Source organism: Polyodon spathula, chromosome 17 (genome assembly GCF_017654505.1).
Source record: "Polyodon spathula isolate WHYD16114869_AA chromosome 17, ASM1765450v1, whole genome shotgun sequence".
In the NCBI taxonomy this organism is placed as follows: domain Eukaryota; kingdom Metazoa; phylum Chordata; class Actinopteri; order Acipenseriformes; family Polyodontidae; genus Polyodon; species Polyodon spathula.
Genome location: NC_054550.1, coordinates 1,917,076 through 1,941,742, shown reverse-complemented (window position 1 = coordinate 1,941,742; position 24,667 = coordinate 1,917,076). Strand labels below are relative to the sequence as shown.

Genomic DNA, 24,667 nt, shown 5'->3' with positions numbered 1-24,667 from the left:
ATGGAACAATTCAACCGAAGATAACTTAAAAAGATACAGTGTAGAAAGGTCATCAGAGGATGAAAATGGTTTTATTGAAACATCAGGACTTTAATCCCAGTATTCCACAGAACTAACACACAATTAGATGCACTGGAGATCAATGGGTAACCTCCACTCCTCCTCATTTCACCAGCAGAACCAGTGATGGATGCTACCAAGGCCAAGCAAGGGAAGTCTCTGCTCAGACTCATGAATCGGCTGATCTATAGAAGTTGCTTAACTGTGAGAAGGAGAACTATCTGAGCTGACATTCCTACCTAATCTAGCAGGACTGCAAAATCAAATGGAGCATTGCCTGTGGCTCCCCAGCACAAAACAGTAGGCAGGTATATATATATATATATATATATATATATATATATATATATATATATATATATATATATATATGTATATGTATGTATGTATGTATGTGTATATAACCAATACATATATATATAAGCTATATAGCTATTATATATATATATATATATATATTTTAGAAAGGACATAGTATAAACTCAATAATCAGTCCTTTGAAGTGGGCAATGACTTTACAATGCTACATAATGTAATCTAAGTGCGTAAACAATCATACTGTATGTTACTCACAATAGAAAACTGCAACAATAATAACAAGCCTTATTACCACACCAGGCAGGCAATCATAAATCACTGGTGCTGCTATTTTCTTTGCATACACAGTCAACCTAGTAATGACTATAGCTATAATGCTTCCTAGGAATTTAGAAGACAGAGAAGTCTATAAGAAGAGAAGTATACCGTTGCTAAATCCAAAAAGAATGAGCCATGCAGAATCTGATTTTCTCACAGCCGTTTGCAAAAAAGATTCCACTTAGTAACAGCCCAATTGTTCTGAAAATAAATAATTTAACAAACCTGTCCTCCCAAGTCTTATATTAATGATTGGAAAGCAGCATTTAAAATCTTTTTTTCATTTACACTGTAAGAAGTGTCTGGGTTTTTCATTTTTCATTTCTGTTGTAGCTGAAAAGCTCCTACAACACAGTGAAAGAGAACTTTTCAACTCAAACAAACAATGTAAAACAAGCTTCAGACTCTTCAATTCCATTGAAACAATACAGTAAAACGAATCCCTTAAAAGGGAAATGTTAACTGTTTTTCCCAAGGCACGTTTTACAGATGTACGCAGTAAGCATATATAGTTCTTGTAGTTGTTTGTTGACCTCACATTCTGTATGTCCTGTGGCACATTATGTCCTGTGGCCACTGAGATTCTGTCAGTACATTTTTATGCATTACATAGAAGCATGGATAAATGTTTTGGAATGAAAACATACAAAATACTGTCTGGCTACACTAGGAGCATTTCATATTAACATAAATGTGTATATATATATATATATATATATACTATATATTATATATCATATTGTATATCATAATAGATATATATATATATATATTATATATATATAAAGGGGCCAGAAGTAGACTAATACAGAATAGACTGATACAGAATGAAGATGTACACACGCTCCCAGTTGTCTGCCCTATTGAGCTTGATAGATTTGTATTCATTGTTTGTGCCTTTATATTACACAAATGAAATACATCCAGGAAGATGAAGCGAGAGATCAAGCTTTTGATGATCTGTGCTCTTTTCAGAACTGGCTCCAAAAGGCTGACCACATAAATATATCAGTACTTGTTGGATCAGTGGTGCTGTGCAACCCTAGCCTGAACACTGAGATTCATACAATTGCAGCTTTTACCCTCTACGTTACTGTACATTATATCAGCTTTTGATTATGTAACATTATGCAATACATCCTTAGAGTAATTTAACAATCTGTTGAGGAAAAAAAACAATACCTTTAAATTAAATTAATAGCATTAGATATCCATGATTATCTATGGAATATTAACTTGATATAAATGAATGATTCATTGTACATGAAAAACAAATAGCTAATAATCCACAGCAAAAAGCTGAATTGTACAAGGAGCTATGTAATTTAGATATAAATTGTGTTTTGCACCATGATCACAACAAGGCTGGAAGTGAAGCATACAATGTGTGAAGACACAGTTCCCTGGCGTCCCATGACAGTTGCATTAGGAACTAAAGACTGTTCAGTGAAAAAAAAAAAAAAAAAAAAAAAAACATTTCCTGGCTCATTTCCTTCATTTCTGCTTCATTGTTTAACCAAATGGTGATCTGTACAACTCTGGACTAATTTAAATGCCCCCTTATTGCAAGCAGTATAAACATTATAATCACAAATGCAGCAAGGTTATGTCTTGGGAATTCTTATAGAACCAGACCTGATGATTTCAAATTAAAGCAGTTTTTTGGAGCAGTGACCCAATTTTTTATTTTTTTATTTTTTTCAACCGTCAACATTGAGGGTTTTTGCAAAAATGAATGAAAAAAACAAAACAAAATAAAAAAAAACACATTATCCACTATTCTACTGTCTGGGTTAGCTATCAGTCAGAGAGAGTACAGCTGTGAACCTTCCAAATGAAAATACTCTGAAAGTGGCAAGTTGGAAGAATTAAATAGGGCTGCATAAGTCACCGTCCTGCCCATGAATTCCAATATAGTACAAGATACAGCAGGGGTCTGATCCTGGTCTGGAATTGAAAATGCCAAGTCCAGACCGTGTTTCTTTCATTGTGAAAATCACGCTTTGAAATACATAGCACACATGCACCATCTAACCCGACCTATTGCTCCAGCCCCCTATGGAGGTACTTGCATGTTAGTGCTGTGCTTGTAATAAGAGATCCTGCATAATGCACGGTGAAAAAAAGGTATATTTTACGGTTTACATTTAGTTATACAATTTAAAAGCACTCTTGTGTAAATATCTTCTAATAACCACAGCTTTAGTAATGAACCCCGCAATCAAGGGCACAATGACTTTAGTAGCTTTACAGTTTTCAACCCAGCTACTTGCATCTTCAAAATTCTCTATACAACCTTGATTTGCGATTAAATCCAATTAAACTTTTATGTAATCTGCAACCAATATCAGATCTCTGCAGTGATGGAGCATCAGGCAGATATTGTGTGTATCATATACATGACTTTTCACGCCAGGGTATTGTTTAAAAAAATGAACAGAAAGGAAAATAAACAGAGCTCTCTTCCTAATAAGCCACTTTAGAATTTACACAGTATTGGGTTTTTATTGCTGCAGTGTCCTCAATTTCACACAGTGGTATTGATTAAACACTCTGCACACCGGAGCGTTTATCGTAAAATTCATGGTACTCAATCAAAGCTGACCTGAGTGTAAATCAGAAGAGTCTGATGATGGAAGTTTTCCACAGAAGCTTTGTCCCTGGTGGTCCAACTCATCTACTCCATAACTGGGTTTTAAATTGCTTCCACGGCTGACTGATACCGAACCACATAAAACAAATCTTATGCAAACTAAAAACAACTGATTAGTCCTAGAATTAGAACAGATGAATAAACAGCAACTGGGATGTTTTAGAGGAACAGATCTTGTTTGTTAATAAGCAGTGCTGCAAGTAGTGTGAAGCACAGTGCATTGTAGCACTGACCACTTTCGAGAGTGTTGCAAGCACTGTCTCATTTGTAATTTAATCAAAGACTGCACATGACACACTTAGCCTTAACCTGGGCACCCTGTATCTATGCATCTACAGGTCTGTTTTTTAATGGGTTCCACAGGTTCCGGAACATTCGGCATTTTCACCACTTAAGGGTTCTAAAGTAATTTTCATGTGCATGAATATATTCCTCTGGAACACAAGATAGTGTCTTTTACTTTCTGGAAAGAAGTGGACATCAATATAGTCATTTTATAGTGCTGGTCTTACTGTGTGCCTATTGGTGCCTCATGGATAGGACTGTTTAATTAACCACCAATATCTGTATGGCTTGCTGAGTGATTATATTGCTCAGCAGGCTCTGTCTGTTCAATTTGATGTTTGGGACCTGTGAATCAACCTGAATAATTTGCCTTCACTCCGACCAGGATAGGAATAAATTAGAGTCATAGCTCATGTCTAGAAAGTCCCCCCCCCCCTGACAAAGACTGTTCAATTAAGAACAGGAAATGAACAGGAACAGATTCCAAAGTTCCATTTCTTATAAAACCAAGTTTTGATCGTCCATTTTGGATAAGTGGTTTTCGAGATTTGAGCAACATCCTGTACACACTTACATCCTAATTGCCAGGGAGATGCACCACCAGCAAGGGGCTGATAAAAGTCACTATGATGGGAAGAGTCAATCAACAGCAGTGTTTGAGAAATCATATTATAACATATTGTAATAGCCACTGCCCCAAACAAACAGCAGCAGCTCCCAATACACCCTCCCACAGTAGTGAGGTCCAATACTATGCTATGCTATGCAGGATCCCTGTGAGTTTCAGCAAAACAAGAATCCTCACGCACCACTTCCCCCGACAGTGCACATCAACACGCTTCAAAGGTTATCCAAGAAGGGATGTATTGAGTGGCATTTCTCACAGACCATAGGATGAAAACATAAAAAGGGGCAGGCTGTTTTTTTTTTAAGCATGCTTTTACATGCAGTGCTAGTGCCACAGTACAATACCCATGTATTGATTACAACAGTAATTCATATCCAGATTCTGTTGCTATACAGAACTAATTATAGTGGTTTAAACTCCCATTGATTAACTTGTAAACTATATAGTATATCAATAAAGGTTGCTGTTCCTTATTTTCAGCTCGTGCTCTTTTAAATAATGAAGTCTATTATTTTCAGATTGGTCAGCTGAGATATGAAACTAGAATATCTCCTTAACTTATTTCTTTATAATTGTGTAACTAATTACATCTATTTGTAGTAGAGTGTGAGACTGTTAAAAAGCTAAAGCTGATGCACTTGATTATTGGTATAACATCAGTTGTGTGCCCCAATAATATATATATATATATATATATATATATATATATATATATATATATATATATATATAATATATATATATATATATTTGAAGTTTAAACTTCAAACAGCAACTGGTAGGCCAATCTAAACAATGTATAAACCCTTTAAACCTTCATGTGTATTTTAAGCCACTGCCAATGCTTTTAAACGTCAGACTGTACCAGTGTTACATAACAATAGCCTGTACAATCTAGAGGCCAAATTGGGATTTTCAGTCTGTTCTATAGATTATGTATTCTTAGTCTTATTATTTGCATTCTTCTTATTGTAACATCATAAAGACTATGTATCCAGTGTTTCAATGTCACAGTAGCAAGTCATCTACAGAAAATATGACAGACTGATCCATGTGGTCATTAGGTCTTCCTCTGTGCTTTGAATTGTTGAACCCTGCTAAACCCAACATCTGCGTTTTGACCGTACAAGCCAAGCTCTGTCAGTGCACAGTATTATTAAACAATGATCAATTAGTGTGACATGTTTACCTGATGGGCTGCTTCAAAAGAGTGGGCCATTTAATTCACCAGCTTATGAATTATGCATAGAAACACCATATTAATCTATTGTCCTTATGGTTAAATTTTGTAAACTGGAAATGTAAGTTCTTCAATTGCCATTTGGGTCTCCTTCTTAGTTACAATAAGTGCAGGATGAAATAATTACTATATGTTTGGGAATGCACGTTGAAGAGGGATGGTTTTTACCACAAGTTGTGTTAGCAAAATGCCAGGCAAAGAAAACAGACTCTGTGGGCTCACAGCACAGTATCTTTGCTCCAGCGCAGAGTTTGCTATACTTTTAATCTAAATGGAATAAAAGCTACTTGTTTCAGATGGTTTTCACTTACATATGAGACATTGCTTAATAGTTTTGTAAAGCTAAAAAAAAACTGCATTAAAAAAGTGGAACAAACTTGAGCAAAGGCTTAGTAAACCTGTCCTCTTGTGTTGCGTTGATATCTCCCATCTCCCACATCAACGGACTCCCACAGTAACAGTTTCAAAATCCGCTGTTTGTGTAAGTAATAATGATGTTTGTGCTTGGTCCAGTGTTTGCTTTTGTTATTTAAACAAACAAAATGGAACGATCTCAAAGAGCAGAGCAAACAAATGTCGTAGTCCAACTCTTTCCAGAACAAGAAAACAATTTCCTGCGTTTCACACAAACCTAACCTACCTAACCACAAATGGTCTAACAGCAGCAGCATGAAGCACTGTACACCCTGCAGCCTGCAATACGGAGTGCTGGAGTCTTAACAGCAATCAAGATAAGTCACCTGAAGCTACAGGCCAGAAAAAATGTCCCACTTACAATTCTAACACCTAAGAATACGCTTCTGCTTTCAGTTGACTAATTAATTATGTGAAGGACAGTCATTAATGTTTAACCACACTTAAATGCTTTTAATTAGATTCATGTACTTTTTGTAAATGTGATTTAGTGTTATTAAAAGTTTATGCAAGCGTCACCAACATGCTTAGAAAAATACATTAGTAAAATATGTCTGAGATATACAGTACATACTAAAGCAGGTTATGGGTGTAAAGCTTTGGAGATCTGTATGACTTCAACGCTTTCTTTTGAAATGTCCCTTTGTTAGCATTGCATTCAACCTGTTTATTGTCAGTGCCATCTGAATCTGAAGCAGTATCTCCATTGCATTGTATCGTATCCTTTATTCAGAGGAAGCCTTTAAATGTGGTTCTATCAAATTAAATAAGGTTCTCAGATTAAGTTGTCTCTATTCTTGAGAGTGCAGAGGGCAGCTGAGTCTAATACTTCTGGTTTCAATCAATTCTCCAGCTTGCTGAAGCTTCTAGTACCATACACTCACTCACTAGAGGAAACCCAGTCTAAGGTTAAATAATGAAGAATCAACTTTTGGAATACAGCAATTCTTACAAAAAAGATGCTCAGATCAAAATGTGTAGATTTTCTCATAAACTAAACAAAACAAACATACTGCAACATTCGATTAAGAAGCTTGGCTGTGTTATGGAGATGATATCTGTCACTATCAATTTTAAAAGACGTTTATTGGTGTGTATTTAAAAAAACAATATGTTTGTGCTATTTAATTTCAATGTATTTATGCTAAGTGCTTTCATGGCAATTTGTTGGTTCTTTGCTGAGGCTGAGTGATAGCACAAGACATCTACACTAGTAGTAGCCATTCATGAAATGGTACCACAAATACCTACACATGGTAAACCATTACAGTGCTACTGTACAATATTTATTTCAGATCTACACAATACATGGTATCCTAACAGTTTTCTAACTTTTTTCATAAGGGTACTGTATGTTTGCTACTGTATTACTAATTCATTTAGGACTAAAGAGTATACTGTACAGAAGACAACATCATTTAAAAAGTACCATAACAAAGTGTATTATGGTGGAGTATCTTTTAAATACTGTCTAACCCATTGGAATAGATCGCATGTCTGCATTTTATCTATGGCTCCCGACTACAGTGTTATGAATGTTCTTGATCAGTGTCTATATATATAAATGCTTAAGCGGCTGGTGGTTTTGTTCCATACCTGTTAACCTAATTATTTTACATTTATTATAATCAACGTTCTTCAAACCGTTGTGAAGACATTCCCGTTATCTCTCATATCTCTCTTCCCCACCACCCCACTTTTTTTGCACATGTTTTTTGACTTACTCATCCAAAATAGTATGCTTTTAAAGCTGTAGGAGCTGTCCTGCTTTTATCACTGTGCAGAGAGACAATGTACTGCTGGTTGCTAGGTGACCATTGCTCTGTGTTCCGCAGAGGTAAAAGTGCACCACATACATCTTTGTTTTAATAGATGCTCAGGTTGGCATTTCTGTTAGACAAACATGTTTTTTATTTCCATTGGAAGAAGTGCCTTTTAAGTGGCCTTACTTGGTTTTATTCGCCTTCATAAAAATAAAAGATTAAAATAAAACATGTTGGGTTTGTTGAGACAAAAAGACCATTACTATTTGTTGGGTGCCTTGTTTTCATAATGTGTACATTGAAGGAAAAGTTGCAAAGACACACCCAATCACAGAAAAGCTATATCAATTATTTTTCAGTCCTCTTCTTATGATTTTCTCAAGAACCATGATTCATTTTTAAACCTAATGCATTGTTTTTTCTCCATAATATGTTCACATTGATCTTTTCTATGAAAAGATATAACCCTTTAAACTTAAGAAAAAAGGAAGGCAACCCTCTAGTTCTGAAAGCAGTATGTATTTTATTGTACATTTACGTGTACCGGCTATTCTCAAATGAAACCATTTGTATCTATCTTCATTACAATCACACTGATAACGCACTATTTTGTGGATGTTTGATTGTGAGTAATCAAGGGACACAGCCTCACAAGGTTCACAGGCAAACTAAACAAACAAACAAACAAACAAACAAACAAACATTAAAAGCCCATAACATTACTGTAATGCTACTTTAACTCCACAACAGCCATGCATTCCTCTTAGCGTACAGACAGGCATTGGCGATAGTCCGTGTACTTTTTAATTATCAGTCTTCCAGCACTGTCACAAACCACTGCAGTGATACAATGTTGCTGGTGTGCCCACAAACGGTTCTACACGCAGAGCATCTATTCTTTCCATCCTTATTCCTTGAGAATTCCCTACATAAAGACTTCCATTTCCTCCATCTGTGCCACTATGCTGAAACCATGTCATGTTCTTTTCATGAATTATCAATGTGATGCTGCTGTTCCCAACCTGCTTCTTCAACAAGCTTTCACAGTAATAGAAATGTGCATAATGAAGTTGTTACTGCTATTACATTTAGAACAGTATTTATAGTGTGCCGGTGATACAGTAATCAGGAAAGATGCATTCGACTCTCATTTTGTTAAGGGCTCTGCTTTAGGAAAGGTTTTTGTTTTTGTTGGTGCTCTCGCTGTATCGGTAATTGATACATTTTCAGGTGTATTATTGTTTGCCTATGAATCAAGAGATCTTGTATCAAAATCTCCCCTCTTTTCCTTCACACTAATACTAATCTTTCTTCCTAAAAGCAGACACAGAGCTTAAAACAAAATAAATGCAATGAATGACAATAAGACTCCATCTATTATAATCTAAAATATAAAAATCTCAAAACACCTTTAAAAAAAGGATATATATATTATATATATATATATATATATATATATATATATATATATATATATATATATATATATATATATATGTATGTATGTGTGTGTGTGTGTGTGTGTGTGTGTGTATATATAATATATATATATATATATATATATATATATATATATATATATATATATATATATATATATATATATATATATATAGCATGGGTGCGCTGTTATTAGCTAATATGCAAATCCAGTGCAAACAACAAGATGATTACTGCAGAGATAGTGAGACAGTGCTGGAATGCAGCAACAGATAGAATCTGCAGAAGATGGAGGAAGAACAGAGAAGAGAAGAGGCAGTGATCAGGAAACAAAAACAGAGTGGATTAAACTCGCGAGATGAAGCGGTACAGTATAATTGTGAGCAGATAAAAAGCTTTCACCAATATACATTAAAATCTTATTCTCATAACACTGCATTTATTTACCATCTTCTACTGAAGAAAACAGGACAGTCGTGAGATTCAGCCCAAGCGATACATGAATTTGGGTTTAAATTTTTTTTTTTGCTTGGTCACAGTGAAATGCAGTTCTGGGGAGGCTGAAAGGTACATTATGACAACTGCAGGTTGAGCTGGGATGTTGAAGTGCTCCGGCCCATGCTGTGCTCAGTATGGTGTCAAACATTCTGGGCACTGTGGGCAAACGTGCAGGATGCCATCCTCAAGCTGTCACACAGGGAAAGGGAAGCACATGGATCATGTTGATGAGATGTGATCAGATTATCTTGCTGCATAAAAAAGCAATTAGGGAAATACAGGCAAAGGGAGATAAATAAATCCAATACATTGTAAAAAAATGACCCCAACAAAAAAAAAAGAAGAAAATTTGGCGCCAGGGTTTATTAATATTGAGTTATTATGACTTTCTGTTCAAGCAGTCTGGCTCTTTATTGTATTTAAAGTAATAAAGCAGCCAGTTTGTTGATGTAGCTTCTTATACAAAATCACAGATTTCTTACACAGCAGTTCTGGAATGGTTTGAAGAAAAAGGGCTATTCATGTCACTCCCCAAACTTATTAATATCTACTTACACTGTTTCCGAGCCAGGATTTACATATTTCTTTTAGGCTTCTCACTGCGACTTGCTGATGTCCCACAGGTATACAATGTACTAGACAAGGACGCTATGACTGTGGAACCTACATACAGCCATTCTTGTTTTTGCATATTCAACACAGTTAGACCAGAGGCAATAATAACAAATAGCAGCAATACAAAAAGAAAGAAACTTCAGTGCATATGATAGACTATCCAGCTGCTTTAACTTAATCATTTCTCTTCCACGCTCTGGACACTACAGCATAATTGACCAATATATTTCCAAAATAATCAAGTACCAAATGCACGGTTTGAACTATAAATCTGATTTATGTAGCCTGTGAAATCAGTGACAGCTTTTCACCCAACTTCATAACACAGAGCAAAACCCACTGCCACCCATCCCCATTCTCTTAGTCACTATAAGTGTTATGCAGTGGTTCAATAACACACCAATCCTGGACTAATAATCCATTTTAATCTAATCTCTTAAGCGTCTGATTAACTGTTGTGTCCATCTTCATGGAAGTGTTGTTTAGTTGCTCCTGTTAATTAATTTCCAAGTAATGAAAAATATACTAATGGGTCATAGATCATTACCCAGTAAAAGGTTAAATACAGCAAAGAATAACTAAACAAAACAAATGAGTTGTAGTGCTGAGGTTAATAGCATGATAGAGATTAGAACCAAAATATGCATTGTCTTACATTTTAACACATTCAAAATCTGTTAAATAACTCAAGTTGTCTTGTCCCCTGATGGATAGGGGCATTAAAGCTAATTGTATAATCTATAACTGCAATCTCAAATTTAGATCAAAAAGCTTGTTTTAATTCATGTAATGCCATTTATTAGGTTTGTAACATAGTTTTGAGGCAGTTTTGCTTTTTAACTGTGTGTGTGTGTGTGTAAAGAACGGCTTATTCCTGATCCACAATCTTTATAGAACAATTCTAAATGAATCCACCAATGATGTCATGCACCTTTAGAATCTATAATGTACACACAGGTCTTGGTGAAATCTGCAAAAACGTATTGCAAACAGTCCCTTCTGTTGAAAACGTGAAGCAAACCTTGCATAGTATTCAAATCACAGATACATTCTTGTTTACCAGTCTGCTGTTTCCCCCCCCCCCCCCCCCCCCCCCCCCCCCCCCCCCCCCCCCCAGCACACTAACTTTACCCCCCCCCCCCCCCCCCCAAAAAAAAAAAAAAAAGAGTCACAAAGTAAAGATCACACTTAAAAGAGTATAAATCAATGCAATTGATTAAATAATTAAACAAATGCTATTATGGCTATTAAATAAAGCTTTATGGTTAGTTTAGAAAATTTAATCCAGCGTCATAATGTCACTCTGGAAATTCACTTCCAACATTTCTAAATAATTCTGCTTTTAGAAAGCCCGGGCAGAAAGACTAAAAAAACAATAAGCAAAGGAATCCCAACATGCAGTCACTTACAACACTATTATGGTTGTAATCAAATTACTTGGAGATTGTATTAATAGCCATAATTTACAGCTTAACAGTATGAACAAAAGTTGTTGTTTATTTCTTTCACTCAGAGATTCTTAACTTAGTACTATTATTCACATGTTACAACAAGTGTGTTACACTATTAATGTAGTTAGTACTACATTATAAAGCACAGAGACATTCGATTTTAGAAATGCAGTATAGGGTTTTTGTGATCCATAGTTACATATGGTATGTACCACTGTATTCACTATTTAGAGACTATGGATAAACCAGGGGATGATAATACATGAAACTGACTGAACTAAAAAATACAGGTTTAAAAATCAAATAAAAAATTGGGTTTGAACCAGGTCCCAGTCCATTAAGGACGGTACAATATCTGAAGCGAGGGTTTTTGTTAATGGCACACTCCTTTTAAAACAACATAATGTAGCTTTTTAATAACCCTGATTTATGCTTGTTATTTAGATAAACATTATTTACTTTAACTGCATTTATTTATTAAATGACGCAGTGTGTTTTGTGACGTCACAGCAGAGGAAGTACAAAGTGCTCTCCAGAAGTGGCATGTTATTATTACTCAGGCAGGCGAGAGAGTGAGAGAGAGAGAGAGAGAGAGAGAGAGAGAGAGAGAGAGAGAGAGAGAGAGAGAGAGAGAGAGAGAGAGAGAGAGAAAGAGAGAGAGAGAGATGCAGCTTGTGTCTCCCTGATCATTTCCTGCCCCATTTAGCAAGACCATCAGCAAAACCATACTCAATCATGCAGTTAAAGATGCAACTTCTATTTTATCCTCTATAAATGTTACAGAATTCGCACGACATACTCCAAGAAAATGATCAAAGATCATATGGAGATTTCTATTGGTTACATCACACTGCAGCACAATGTCTTTACTTTGTTCTGTATCTGCTTAAAACACTTCTTAATTGCCTTTCTAATTAAAAAAAACAAACAAAAAAAAAAAAAAAAACAATAGTTCAATAACATGAGACATTTTGGATAATTGTGTCACTTTTTGTACCTTAAATGCATTTGTTTTTATTATTAAGTGTACACAACCCAGATCTGAGTGTATACAATCCAAGTTTAAGACGACACAGTGCTTAACATCAAAACCACCCCACCCAGGCTCGTATGAAGTAAACCACAGCCTTACCTCGATGAGGAAGTCGCCAGTCCTGAGCCCTGCCTGCCAGGCCACCCCGCCCTCATCGACCGACTCCAGGTACTGCAGTGCAGGGAAAGCAGGAGTCGGGGTGAACTCCTCAATGGGGGTATCAGCTTGACACAGGCAGCAAAGGTGGAAGGAAAGCAAAAAACGATGTGAATCACATTAAATCGACCTGCTTCTTACTACATACACAGAATACTGTAGTCATTTGCTAACTCTTATTATATGTATGACACACCTACCTTCGGTACTGTGTCTACAAGGTGCACCTCAAGTCAAATGTTTAAAGCTTGTCTGTTCCATCTGTAGAAATTCACTTGCAATGTGATTGCAGACATAAAGGAATAACCCTTTGCGTAGGGTAATGACATAACAGCAAGACGTCTGAATGTGAGCAGCAAGGGTGCACAAGGTTAAAATGGTACATTATGGTCCGCTTTGCATAAGGATTTAATATAAAACTGTGGCCTCTTAATATTTAATAAATACACCAGACAACATCTGCTGTCCCAATATCAATACCAGGCGTAAACAAACTGTTTAAACTCATTCATCCACCACAGGGTTTTATGCTCAATTTTGTCCTTATGGTAGAAAGACACCAGTGGTGACAATTGACACTTTCAATGAATCACTCTTTTTACTGTAAGAGCCAAGTTCCACAGTGAGCATTTGAACTGCTCCTCAGATGAGTACGCACTGTTCAAGAAAGTGGTTCTCTTTTATGATACACATTTATACAATCATATCCTTTTAAATACATTCACATATTTATGGGGACCAGAGCTCTGCATATTTCTGAGGCCCCTAAATACAAACTTAAGATATATTGCCGTCAGATTATCGCTGGAATTCATGAGCCAAAAGGGCTACTCAGACTATGTCACTGCTTACATTTCATAATTGATATTTGAAATTTCAAATTCATTCTCACTGATTGACATCATCATTAAATCTGGTCTCATCCAGTCCATGATGTAAATAAATAAACACAATATTTGACAGTACACACATTGATTAAACTGCGCTTCATTTAGACATGCACCTATAGCTTAAATGGGTGCATAGATAAAGAATATTATATAATAAAATTACTGTGTGATATATACGGTTTATGCCATTCTATGTTACACTTCTCATATAGAAATGTGTATGTACATGTAAAAAATGTAACAAGAAAACTATATATTAATTACTGCCATTAGCTTACAAACCTTGATTTTATTTGAAATACTGTAGGTTCATGATGATGCGTTTCATTTAGTGGAAAAACAAGCACAGCATTTACATTTCTAGAGGGGCAGGACATGAGAAGATTGCTTTAAAGCATGCGCTGGGCACTCAATATAAATCAGCATTAATTGGTACAGCCAACAGTTCTGGAAACTGTTTTTAAAGGAACCTTTTGCCAGTACATTTTTTAAGCTCTCTACTTTGGCTGATATAAAAGCTGTCACTTGCTCTGCACTGTACAGCTAAGGTTTTCATTCAAACTTATGTATGCAATTCCGAATGTTGTCTGGGTTTGTTACACTATAGAATTACCTCAGGAATATATATATAAATTTAAAACTCCACTGGGATTACTGCAATGAGGCTGCAGTTTAAGTACTGATGCAAGTATTTGTGTTAATTGTTGGCTAAATAAACCTTTATTCCTTAGCAAGGCACTTAAAGGGAAGGGGGAGGGAGGGCAATCAAAAGGGTTCTTTGAAGAAAACATTCCTCCTACCTTTGGCCCCTCGAAGCACAAATCCAAATCCCTCATTGTCCTTTTTCTGCAGGACCACTGTCTTCTCATCAATAACGCAGTCACTGTGAAGAAAATTCCGACCATAGCGACCGTTATTACACAGCTTCCTTCTCATCATTGCTGCAGCTGCTCTTCCAGAGTGAAGGTTCATCATTATCAACACCACCACCACCACCACCACGAGAGCAAATGAATCATTTACTCAGGTGAATAATGACAACACCACTAGCACCAGCTCCGAAGAAAAAGACCTCCGATACAAAAATGAAGAAATTATCACCCAAGGAGCAGATAGAAGAGGCCTCAGTCTGCAGGAGACTGTGACGTGGTGAAACAACATAACAACCAAATAAATAATTCAATTATACACAAAAAAAGAGAGCCTCGCTGATATATAAATAGAACAAAAAAGAGGCTGCTTCAGAAAGCAAGCATGGTGGCTGTAAGGCCGTGTGTGAATGACTGAATGGATGTAAGCTCCCATGTCATCAGCGAGTTTGCTGTGCAAGCCTGAGGAACCCAGGCTGCGTGTGATTTGAATGACATTTTCAATAATATAATCCTCAACTGTGAATGTAGCAGATGCATTTTCGAGTCAAGCGAAAGACAAGCAAGCCAAATGAAAACTGAGCCAGCATGGTGTTGCTGCTGCTGCTGCTGCTGCTGTTTTAATGTCTGTGTTATTCAAAAGCACTGGTCGTCGTATCCTTTTTTTTTTTTTTTTTTTTAAGTCCCAATGCAAGCCACCGAAAGAGCAGGATCGTGGTCAGAGAGCAGAGCTTTCTGCATTAAACATCTCTTTCTCTTTCAACCTATTGAATGCTGCATGCTGCCCGGAGCCCAAATGATCTGTTTGACAGCCCACTCGACTAATAGAGAGCAGCTTGCTTTAGCGTCAGCATACATGCTCCTCCACAGCACTAGGGATTTACATCCTTCAATTAGCACAAGCAAAATTGGTATTACAGGTAAATAAGTGTAAGCTTATTTATAAGAGGATAACTGTTGCAACAACTAAATTCTTTAAGACTGCTGAATTAGCTACCATTAAAATATTTTGGGCAAAAAAAAAGAGACACACAATTCACCCTCCATGCAATAAATATTTACTTGTCGAATCTCTAAATAAGGAAAGCTAATCTGCCTTCAACTACAGCCAGCTCATTGCTATAGTAATGAATCTCCCTAGTGTATGTATACAGTGAGGCCTTTAGCATATATTGGCCATGTGCACATAAATCACAAGCATGCAAACTCTTTTGGATGTGTGGGCGTGGGGGGTGGGGGGGGTGGGGGTGTTGAACACAACAGCAATGCAGTTCCATCAAAAAATGTCTTTTTTAAACTCCACAATCAATTGTAGAAAAACAAAGAAAGAATATATTCCATGGATTTGTAGCTTTGTTATTTGTTTTACTTCATTGATAAATTAATCTCAATCTAAATGTAATTCTCTGCTATGCTATTATGTTATTTTAATATAAATATTTGCAGTGCTAATTTTCACAGCATGTGTTGTAAAAATATAACTATTTTAATCTGTTAAACAACAATACAAGAAAATTAAGAACATAAACATTGAGCCCTACTTATTTTGTTATCACTCTCTAATCAAATTAGCCAGTACACACGTGTATATTAATGGATACGTTTTTGATAATACGGTTTGAATTATTTAACATTTAAATAAATAAAACAAGAAAAAGGGAGTTGGCTCTAACAGACAGTAGCAGAACCATGGAATGCTGAGTTGCCGTAGTAACAGTCTGCTGTTAAACTGTTAAAGAAAACCATGGGATTGTCAGATGCCAGGGCCGGCGATAAATGATGGTTCATATCTATATATATATATTATTACTGAACACTTGTACCTCACAAGGATAAATTTAACCCACTTTAACCTTTGCCGATTTTGCTATTTCTGGAGCAGTTCATCTTTTCTAATCTCTGTGAGAGTGATCTCAAAATCACCTGGAGAAAGATTGATTAAGCCTTTGCCTATTTACAGTATACCATTTAATTTTACTGTATTTTATTTCCACATGGTTATGAAAATGAGGTCAAAAATACATTTTGGTTTTAGTGTGTTCTGTGTCCAACTTCTTCATGGAAGAGGTTAGCAATGCTGTACCATAACGCTGTGCTCCTGTGTATACCGTGAAACCAATATCCTTATCCATGAGCCACCAAAACAAAAATATTTTTAAATACTTTTACATTTCACAAAGCTGAACAGATTTGCAGGTATTATTTCTTACTGGGCACAGACACTTTCAAAATATTATAGATTCAGAGCAGCTCTCCGCCCCTTTGTAATTCATTAAAGGGGTACTCCTACAGGTCTACAGACCCAAGCACACTTCCTCACATCAGAGAAAACATGTTGGTAGCAACACAACTCGAACTGTAGGGAGTAAACAGGGTGACACAATCACATACAATCAGACACATATAGAAAACAAAACAAAACAAAAAAACTGCTGCGGTGAAGAGAAAAAACATAATTGGATATTCCAAATTGGGGGGGGGGGCGGAGGGGATAAATAAATAATAATTGGTCACTCTAAATATTAAAAATAAATAAAGAAAGAAATAAGATTCAATAGATAAAGCAGATCAACAATGATGTCATCTGTATGGAGATAAAGCCCACAAATTCATCAGCATGTCTGTAGCTGTGGTGCCTCTCCTGCCCATCCTCCACTGAACTGCCAGGGACTGTTAGCAAAAAATCACTCCTCAGTGAATAGCACTGTAATCTAGTCAGCAATGTCCCACTGCATAATTTAATGTCACATGCTTACTTCTTCAGGGTTTATATCCACATTCAGCTGGTTTGTTGACATTTTATTTACATCTCAGAGTTAAAATCTTCCAGTCAGAAAGGAGAGTTGTCTGTTGGACTAAAAAAAGCTCATAGCAGCCCCTATCATAAGTACTGTAAAGTTTCCTGGTTTGCACTGTCTGCATCAACATGGCATACCAAGAACAAGACCACAAACAGCATGTTTAAAGCAGGATCTATGCAAGTGTGATACAATGATATGGGACGATTTCATACATGCATGCAAAACATATAAAACTTGCATAACCCTCATGGCAAGGTTTTTGCTTTACACTTGCATTGGTGCCAGTATGATCCTTGTGTCTATTTGGTATGTGATTCAGTATCTACTTTATGGCAACTGTTTGTCCTGTAATTCTATAGAGCTATGTCCTTGATCCCAATCTCACGCTACTGACACTAACTGCACAGTTATCAATGGGTCTTGATAAAATAAAATATCGGATGAACTTTATCAAAAAGATAAACTGACTTTTCTAAAGTGCAAGAATTTATCATTGTCTTGACAGGGCTGATTTATAAGCTGTTTGGAATCCCAGGGTAAGTGCAAATCATGCACACTAATTATAAGCAGTTTTATAATCCAGGATGGATATATCGGATGGATACAGACAGTTGGAGCCTTGTCAGATATTCTAAATCACTGCGTTGCCTCACAGAATTTAAAAGACACTTCTGCACATTATCCACTCCTCTCAGACACAAACCTTGAGAAATTACTGAAATCCGAGACGTTGTTGTATTTATTTTTATTCCTCCCATCTGTTCTGCTCAAACAGTGTGTCTGCACTGTCAGTGGCTGGGAAAAAAAACAACTCAGTGCCGTCTCAACTCTGCCTCCTGGTGTATTTCTTCAATGGCCATGTCCACAATATCATAAATAAAGATGTACTTTCTTTTGCATGTTCCAATAAAATTAATTTACTCATCTTAACTTAGTGTGCAGTTCAAAGTTATAAATGGGACTACTTTATTGGCGTAAGGCTATTTAATAAAAAAAATAATAATAATTTTGCCCTAAACATGATTTACGCTTTTTATTTATTTATTTTTTGTCAAATCCAGTTTTATCTGGATTATAAATGCAATAAGGCCGTTCAGGGCGTCCGTTTACATTGAATATACAGACTTCTCAGGGGGTGGAGACACTCGACTTCATTTCGTGCCTCACAACGCCTCGAGGAGTCTATATATTCGATGTATACGTACACGCCTGTCAGGCCTTATTGCATGCGTATGCCTAGCAATAGCTTTATAGGGTTAATGTTGACAATACAGGAAAGAATGGGCCTCTCATCTCATCCTGAATATATATATATATATATATATATATATATATATATATATATATATATATATATATATATATATATATATATATATATATTATAACCATAATATATATCTTGTGTAACATACCATAACACATTGTAAGTGGTGGTTAACACTAGGATGGTTCTTCTGTACAAATAAGAAGGCTGATAAAATACTGAGGGGTCTTGTAAGGCTAGCTTTTAGTTCTAAGGACCTCAGGATATTGTATAATCACTGTATGACCTAGGTCATCTTATGGTTGTTAGCATTTCAAAGAGCACCCATACAAACTGTAGACAACCCAACATAATCTACTATTAAATTAATGTAGATTCAATGGATCTTTTTAAAGCATTAAACAAAATATGCAGATATATTAAGCCAACAAAAAAAACCCTTCCAAACTCTTACATATTGGCTAAGTTTCTTAGTCCAGCATTTCAACCCCAATGGCTGCATGTCAAAGTGGTTTCACAATCATTTTAAGGAAGAGACTATTTTGTAAATAGGTTAGCTCCTTTTCCCCTCCCCCAATGAGAAATGCACCAGTATGTACCCCCAACTGAAGCACCAATCACTACTCAAGACACTGCAGTGTGTAACCAGCCCAGCATAGTATTTATATTTGCCAGTGCAAAAAGCAAAGTTGTCTTGTTGGTTATGTAACGTATATTACAGGTAACAAACCAGCAATCTCTCGATTACTGAAGTCAAACAAATATGGTTTCCATTTGTACCATGCTGTTCCTAGCACTCCTTTAGAGCGGCATCAATATGAAATTATTTAGCATTTGGATTTAGGTGCACACTCAGTTTAAGATAGAATTTTAATGGCACATCAGTATGAATCTCTACCCAGAAATATTTAAAAAGCAGGTTATGTCACATTCTAGATAATGCTAATATTAGGCACTAGGAACCAAGGACTGCACATGGTTTTTAAACTGATGTTTTTTGCTTATTTAATAAATGCAGTACCATACGTGGCCATATTATCAGAGCCACAACACAGTATTTATCAACGGTACCTTGATTGGTTAGATATTTTTAACCAACACTTTGCTGCAATGATTTGTATGCAAGAACAAGCTGAATACTGCTATACCGTACTTCACATTTGCTACCTATACTGAATAACTTTGATTCACTACTAATGAATGTAAACTGTTTCAGCCCCCATCACGATAAGCCAAGTATATAATATGCAAATTGCTGAACACAGATTTTTAGATGTGTTTTCATGTACCTGTTAATGTAATGGTAAGATGTGATGAACCACCCCCAACAGGAGAGAATTCCAGATTCTATTCACAGAACGAGTAGCGAATATGAAAATCACATAGCATCCTCCCACTGATCGTCACTGTCCCTCAACCCTTCTCTGAAAGGACAAGGTCTTTCAACACGTCTGTACAACCAGGAACTCCTGGAAGCAAAGCCCATTGTGCCCAGTGCTTACTGGTTTGAGTGCTGGCTTTGTGATATGGAAAATAGACTATTCGGAGGTACTGGATGATGTGAGCTGTCATACCAATGAAAGAAACAAACAGAAAAACAACAACAAAAGACTCAATATACTTCTGATACAGTAGGTGTCAAACTAATGTACAAGTTCGGATTACGGACTGCTAACTCATTGGGAATTCAAAGGCTTGTCGATACACTGATCCCTCTAAACATCAAACTCATGCAAACCAAATGGCTGGGTGACGTAAAATTGACGTAAAAGTGTGATGTAAAATTGCTCATGATGTAATTTAAGACACATTTGTAGGGTATTAATATGTTTGCTGTATAACTGATGCTTTGTATATAAATAGACTAATGGCTGGTCCAGAGTGTATTCCCAGAGAGTAATACCATGGGGATGCTCTTGAGAGGATCCTGATCCCCAGAACCTAGAGGTGGTATTACCCCTGGTTATACACACTGAACCTGATCTTTTGTAATATATGGCTCAGAGTCTGAGAAATACGCTTCTTACGGTTTGTGGGAGAGTTACATTTATCGGTCAGGAGCAGTGAGATGCAGACAACAGGATGAAGATCTGGAAGCGGGAAGTACTTAGGGAGTTCGCCAAGGAGTGTGGGAGATTGAGAAACACTATGAAATATGATCAAGAACTGGAAACGCTAAACAATTTTAGTCTGAGCAGATGACGTTTAGCTAGAAGGGTATCTAGGGTCTGCTTGAACACTGAAGAGGGACTCTGGAAAAATTGAGGCAGAGCAGTTTTTTATTATTGAGTGCCTATCTATGATACACAGGACTCCTCGAACGGTGCTGGGCTCATATTCACAGCCGTCTTGTTTTTTTAATTGAAAGATAAAGTTTGCTATAATACTGTCGAGCTGGGTGGTGGGTATGGTTTCTACTGCCAGTGACTCACCAATTTGTGATAGGTAGGACTGCAGTAGGCGAATGTTGAAGACTGTTTTCTTTATGGTGTTCAGATTTTCTTGCCTTTGGACAAATGGCAGTCTTTCTTTGGTAGTACTGTTTTTCTTTGAGAGAGCCATTGCTTCATGTTGGTTTTACTTGAGTGGGGAGTCGGCTTTCGGGTCTGGGTGGTGGTTAGACTGAAACCCGGCTCCACTCTGCACGAGCCATTCTGATGTATTATTGGGTCTGAACGATAGTTATATCACCTTGCAATGATAGTATTATCACTTTACATTCAGGGGTATTACAGGAATTTTTTTTTTGCCTGACGCACATTATTTTGGTCTATCCATTTATTACAATATATTTATTCACTTCAATTTCAAACACTATAGCCTAGAGTACTGTTACAATACAGTAAGGACATTAACACACTGCCAAAGGCCTCCCCCATTGGCATAAAGGCACTGGCTATAAATCACTTGTGTGTACCTGCAATTGTCTATCTTGAAATCATTGGCGCCCTGTCATGAAACCAAATATTCGCCCAAGATGCAGTGTCAGATATATGTTGAGAAGAAGGTGTTTGAAGGTGGCATGGTGCTCCCTTGTTATGAGGCAGTAATGGTCATGTATCACAGCTCCCCCACAATGGCATTCCAGTAGCACTTGCACTACAACACACATAGCATGGAGTCGTAACTACAGCATGGCTCCTCTCTACAGTTCTTGGCTTTTAAACAACATCACGTCAGTACTCTGTTTGCATGCATTTCATGAATTATCATGTGATGTTTCTAGCGCCACTTGAAGTTTAAAAAACACCACAGTGAAATTTGAGTGCTTAAGCCTTATTTTAACATTCCATAGAGCGACACATTTAATATTGCAATACAAAACAGAGATCAGTCTTACCTTGATGCATCAAAGCTATCATAGGATCCAACAGTGTAGTGCCTGAAAAGCTTCTTTGATCTGTCCGTTCGGGTTTCTGTGAGAAGATTAAAACAAATTAGAATTCATCTGCCATTAGATCTGCATTGTGTACGGATTATAATAGCACAAATAGACCATTATACAGACATTTAAGACTCCTTTAATTTTGTATTGAAACAAACATACCCAGTGTATTTCTCACTTGCTCATTTCTTTCAGTTAACAATATGCATCATATTATATTTAAACCAAACATAAAACATCTCCATTGGTTTTCAAACCGTATCCTCAAATCGTTAATTGTACTTGCTCCCTTTTAAGAGAGTCAGCTTACTGTACATAACCCATTCAATGCACGTCCATGTGCAAGACAAGGAAGAGTACTCAAAGTACTCAAAGAAATGAAAGAAGTAATTTACAAACCGCTAACCAAGATCATGCAGCAGTCTCTTGACACAGGGGTGGTACTGACAGACTGGAAAATTGCAAACGTAATACCGATCCACAAAAAGGGAAACAAAACTGAACCAGGTAACTACAGACCAGTAAGCCTGACTTCTATTATATGCAAACTTATGGAAACTATAATAAGATCCAAAATGGAAAATTACCTATATGGTAACAGGGTCCTGGGAGACAGTCAGCATGGTTTTAGGAAAGGGAGATCGTGTCTAACTAACTTGCTTGATTTTTTTTTGAGGATGCAACATCGATAATGGATAATTGCAAAGCATATGATATGGTTTATTTAGATTTCCAGAAAGCTTTTGACAAAGTCCCGCACAAAAGATTAATTCTCAAACTGAACACAGTTGGGATTCAAGGAAACACATGTACATGGATTAGGGAGTGGTTAACATGTAGAAAACAGAAAGTACTGATTAGAGGAAAAACCTCAGAATGGAGTGTGGTAACCAGTGGTGTACCACAGGGATCAGTATTAGGTCCTCTGCTATTCCTAGTCTACATTAATGATTTAGATTCTGGTATAGTAAGCAAACTTGTTAAATTTGCAGACGACACAAAAGTAGGAGGAGTGGCAAACACTGTTGCAGCAGCAAAGGTCATTCAAAATGATCTAGACAAGATTCAGAACTGGGCAGACACATGGCAAATGACACTTAATAGAGAAAAGTGTAAGGTACTGCACGCAGGAAATAAAAATGTACATTATAAATATCATATGGGAGATACTGAAATTGGAGAAGGAATCTATGAAAAAGACCTAGGAGTTTTTGTTGACTCAGAAATGTCTTCATCTAGACAATGTGGGGAAGCTATAAAAAAGGCTAACAAGATGCTCGGATACATTGTGAAAAGTGTTGAATTTAAATCAAGGGAAGTAATGTTAAAACTGTACAATGCACTAATAAGACCTCATCTTGAATATTGTGTGCAGTTCTGGTCACCTCGCTATAAAAAAGATATTGCTGCTCTAGAAAGAGTGCAAAGAAGAGTGACCAGAATTATTCCAGGCTTAAAAGGCATGTCATATGCAGACAGGCTAAAAGAATTGAATCTGTTCAGTCTTGAACAAAGAAGACTATGTGGCGACCTAATTCAAGCATTCAAAATTCTAAAAGGTATTGACAGTGTTGACCCAAGGGACTTTTTCAGCCTGAAAAAAGAAACAAGGACCAGGGGTCACAAATGGAGATTAGACAAAGGGGCATTCAGAACAGAAAATAGGAGGCACTTTTTTACACAGAGAATTGTGAGGGTCTGGAATCAACTCCCCAGTAATGTTGTTGAAGCTGACACCTTGGGATCCTTCAAGAAGCTGCCTGATGAGATTCTGGGATCAATAAGCTACTAACAACCAAACGAGCAAGATGGGCCGAATGGCCTCCTCTCGTTTGTAAACTTTCTTATGTTCTTATTTTCTAAGAATCTTGTTTTCCTTCCATTTTAATTGAAAAATACCAAAAACAGCAACAATATTGGGAACATCCCAAACTCACTACGCTGTTTTCCAGGAATACAGGTTTCAAACAATTAATCAAAAATGTTACAACCAAGTGAGCCATTGTGCTGTATATGTTGCTGATCTCGAAACAATAAGAAGAGGTTTGTAATCAGCGCGCTACTTCAGCTTCTTCTGCAAGCTACATGAGTCACTTTTTGTCCTTGATCTGGAAACACAAACTTCATTCAGTAATTTTCTTCCATCCCTTCTTTCTGAGTCATTGCCAGCAAGAAAGGTAAAGCTATACAGTGTATCTTTTCTTTTCATCAATTTGTGGTATCTCAAACGGCCTACAATAGGCTTTGCCAATAAGTGCCAGGAGTGCTATATTTCTAGATCGGATCCTGCAAGATAAAACCCTTCCATCAGCCAGTGACACTGATTTTCATAACAAGCGCATCAGCACACCCCCTGATTCCTGGGTTATAAGTCTCTCCAGATCTGTCTGTTTGTAGATCTACGTAATTATCTGTCTATTTCCATTCCTGTTTTTTCACAGCTAATGTGTATTACAGTAAATGGTACATACTGTATTCTGCGTGTAGCCACTGTGTGTACTGTACAGTAAGTATATACTATAGAGTACAGTGAACTCAAGAACATCAAGCTCTATATCCAAGGTGAATCTGTTTTAATAAATA

At 36.7% G+C, this 24,667-nt stretch overlaps 1 protein-coding gene across 3 annotated transcripts in view; it reads right to left on the bottom strand.

Annotated features, from left to right (window-relative positions):
* The window catches only part of LOC121330277 (SH3 and multiple ankyrin repeat domains protein 2-like), a 146,320-nt gene that overhangs the window by 33,685 nt on the left and 87,968 nt on the right, over positions 1-24,667 (bottom strand). For all 3 annotated transcript variants that reach the window (XM_041276659.1, XM_041276658.1, XM_041276660.1), the window contains 3 exons: positions 22,040-22,115; positions 14,563-14,645; positions 12,816-12,940 (listed from right to left, as the gene is read on the bottom strand). In XM_041276659.1, the coding sequence (XP_041132593.1) occupies positions 12,816-12,940; positions 14,563-14,645; positions 22,040-22,115 (284 nt within the window). The remainder of the gene's footprint in view (positions 1-12,815; positions 12,941-14,562; positions 14,646-22,039; positions 22,116-24,667) is intronic.